This window comes from Aplysia californica, unplaced genomic scaffold (assembly GCF_000002075.1).
Source record: "Aplysia californica isolate F4 #8 unplaced genomic scaffold, AplCal3.0 scaffold00220, whole genome shotgun sequence".
Taxonomy (NCBI): Eukaryota; Metazoa; Mollusca; class Gastropoda; order Aplysiida; family Aplysiidae; genus Aplysia; species Aplysia californica.
In genome coordinates this window covers 271,433-274,447 of record NW_004797490.1, presented here as the reverse complement: position 1 = coordinate 274,447, position 3,015 = coordinate 271,433, and the positions used below count along the sequence as shown (strand labels likewise).

Here is a 3,015-nt window from a genome sequence, read left to right as displayed (position 1 = left end):
TATATTTCGTCAGTGCAGCCATCTCCTCTACCTCCCCCTCCCCCTCCTTGCCCCCTCCCACGTGACCTTTGACCCTATCTGCCCGCCATTGTCTATAAATAGAACAGGAACACAGCAACAACCCCGCCATTGCCAGCACGCCCAACATAACCATAGTGCCCACGATCCTGAGCCCGGCAGGTGTGCTATAGCTCACTTCAAACCCTCTTGTCTCACTTTCTCTCACTCTAACCTCTCCTCTATGCTCGCCTTCTTTCACTCCGCCCTCACTCTCACCTCCCACCCCGGCTGTAGTAGTCGTCTCATCCTCCCCACCACCCTCGCCCCTCGCCGGAGAGCTACCCCGAGTGCCTACGACAAAGCCTAAGCCTACGCCCGTTCTGCGTCCCGTGGTTGAGTCACTGCTCATGCCGTCACTTCCCCCCAAGTCCTCGTTGACGGCTCTACTGCTCCTGGGATCCGAACCTGTCCCTTCCGTGTTCCAGCTCACCGTCGTGTTGAACAAAGCCGCGTCAGGATCTCTCGACTCGCCCACACGGACATCTGTGGCGTTGCCAGGGAGACGAGGAGCGTCCTCCCAATCTGTGTCGTTGCCATGGAGACGAGAAGCGTCACCCTCACCTGTCGCGTTGCCATGAAGACGAGAAGCGTCCCCCTCACCCGTGGCGTTGCCATGAAGACGAGAAGCGTCCCCCTCACCCGTGGCGTTGCCATGAAGACGAGAAGCGTCCTCCAATGGGTCACTGGACGTCGTGTCCTTCCAACCGTCAGTGGGGACGGGGTCGCCGAGTGGGAGAGCAGGGGAGCCAACTTGTGTGCCCCTTGCCTTACTGACACTGGTAGTCGTGGTTATGTCCCTTACGCCAGGGGAAGTAGCTCGTGTGTCCATCGCCTCCTCACTGGTGGCCGTAGTAGTCGTGGTTGTGCCCCTTACACCAGGGGGCGGGGCGGCCGCGGATGACGTCACGGTAGAGGCGCCGGCTGCTGTGGGTCCAGGTTCGAACCTTCCGGGTGCTGTGTGCTGACTGCCGCTGGTGTTTGCGTGAGGGGCCGCGGAGTGGTGGCTTGTTACGTGGGTCTGTGTGGGGGCGGGGATGGGCGCGGGAGGGCGGTTTCTGTCACGTGACGTGGTGGTGGTGGTGAAAATATCACGTGACGTGGAGGTCGTCGTGTCGAGTGGCGTGGTAGTGAAAATGTCGCGCGATGTGCTGGTGGGTGTGTCGCGTGACGTGGAGGTGGACAGGTCACGTGACGCAGTGGTTGAGGACATGTAACGTGGCGTGGTTGTGAGAGTGTCGCGTGGCGTGGTGGTGGTAGACAAGTCACGTGGTATGTCTGTGGTGTTCCCTGCAGGGACCATGTCTCCCCCGCCAGTCTCGGAAACTACAGCATCTGTAGTGTGGGTGGGTGTCGCTGTTGTTATTGCTATAGTAGTTGTTGCTGTTGTTGTAGTTGCTGTTTCTGTTGTTGCTGCTGCAGGTATTGTAGTTGTAGTGGACCTCACGGGACAGGTCAAGGTCAAGGCCAAGACACACACGAGCAGTGACGTCATTAGGGTGTCCACATAGGAAGACATTTTGTCGGTCTCTGCAGACGATAGATTGCAATTGTTTGCTTGTTAGTTTTTCTTTCACTTTTTTGTTTTGTTTGACTTCTTTATTCTTTGGATATCTTTGTTTAGGTCAGCAGTCTCAAGAAAAATCTGCTTCTTGCAGTGTTTGTTTGTTTGGAGTTGTTCAAAGTTGTCAACAAAATCGCTCAAAATCGTCCAAAGTTGCTTAAAGTTGTCAAACGTTGTTCACAAAGTTGCTTAAAGTTGTCAAACGTTGTTCACAAAGTTGTCCAAAGTTGCTTAAAGTTGTCAAACGTTGTTCACAAAGTTGTCCAAAGTTGTTCACAAAGTTGTCCAAAGTTGTCCAAAGTTGTCCACAGTTATCCAAAGTTGTCCAAAATTGTCCGAAGTTGTTCAAAGTCGTCCAAAGTTGTTCACAACTTTATCCAAAGTTGCCAAGAGTTGTTCACAATGTTGTTCAAAATTGTCCTAGTTGTTCAGAGTTGACCAAAGTTGTTTAAAGTTGTCCACAAAGTTGTCTAAAGTTGTCCACAGTCGTCCAAATTGGTCTAAAGTCGTTCAAAGTAGTTCAAAATTGCCCAAAATTGTCCAAAATTGTTCACAAAGTTGTCTAAAGTTGTTCAAAGTCGCCTAAAGATGTCTAAATTCGTTCAAAGGTTTTCACAGTTGTCGAAAGTTGTCGAAAGCAGTCAAAACTTCTTCAAAGTTGTCCAAAGTCGTTCACAAAGTTGTTCAAAATTGTCCTAAGTTGTTCAAAGTTGTATTCTCCTGATGCTTGGGTCAGTGGTCAGTCTACTCAGCGGCTCACATAGTTGGAGAATTATACAACACCTGTGGAGATACCAAAACAAACACCTTTGTAAACTGTAAGTATCTCTGTCTGACTATCATTTCTCTATCTATCTATCTCACTATCTATTTTTCATGGCAAAAATTTAATGTGAGTAAACATTCTTTTTATCTCTATTCATCGATTGTTCTGTCCTTGTCTCTCTTTAAAAATAAATAATGCGTGTAAACGTCCTGTTGTCTTTCTTTCTGTAAGTGTGTGAGGGTCTTTGTTTATATTTGTTTTTTGTTTTTTAAAAGTTTTACGGTGCTCTCAATTGCCTAAGGTCATATGAGCACCAAGGGGTGGATGTCAACAGAGAAGTCTAAACGGGGAATCAGGCTTACTCTGCTCACCTCTCTAGCTTCAACAGCACAAAGTCTGCTTTCACTATCAAGGCACCCCAGAAATAGCGTTCACAAGAGAGTGACAAACATACAAAAGAAGTAGAGGAAAGAATAACGACAATAAGGATGAAATGAGGAAAGAAAAAGCAGCAGTCTATTTTGTTCCGGCACAGTATGAGCATGACATTGATAGATCAGTCCATTTACAACTCTGCTGTGCATGAGAACATGTTAATATCCCCCCACCCCCCCAGTAGCACTGCCAT

General features: G+C 48.8%; 1 protein-coding gene across 1 annotated transcript; it reads right to left on the bottom strand.

Moving 5' to 3' along the window:
* Window positions 1–2,505, bottom strand: LOC106011940 (cell wall protein DAN4; the record flags this gene model as incomplete). The annotated part of the gene is given in 1 exon segment (XM_013083235.2): window positions 1–2,505. A coding segment is annotated over 1 exon segment (1,576 nt), but the record flags the coding sequence as incomplete, so codon positions are not given.
* Between the last annotated feature and the right edge of the window lie 510 nt (window positions 2,506–3,015).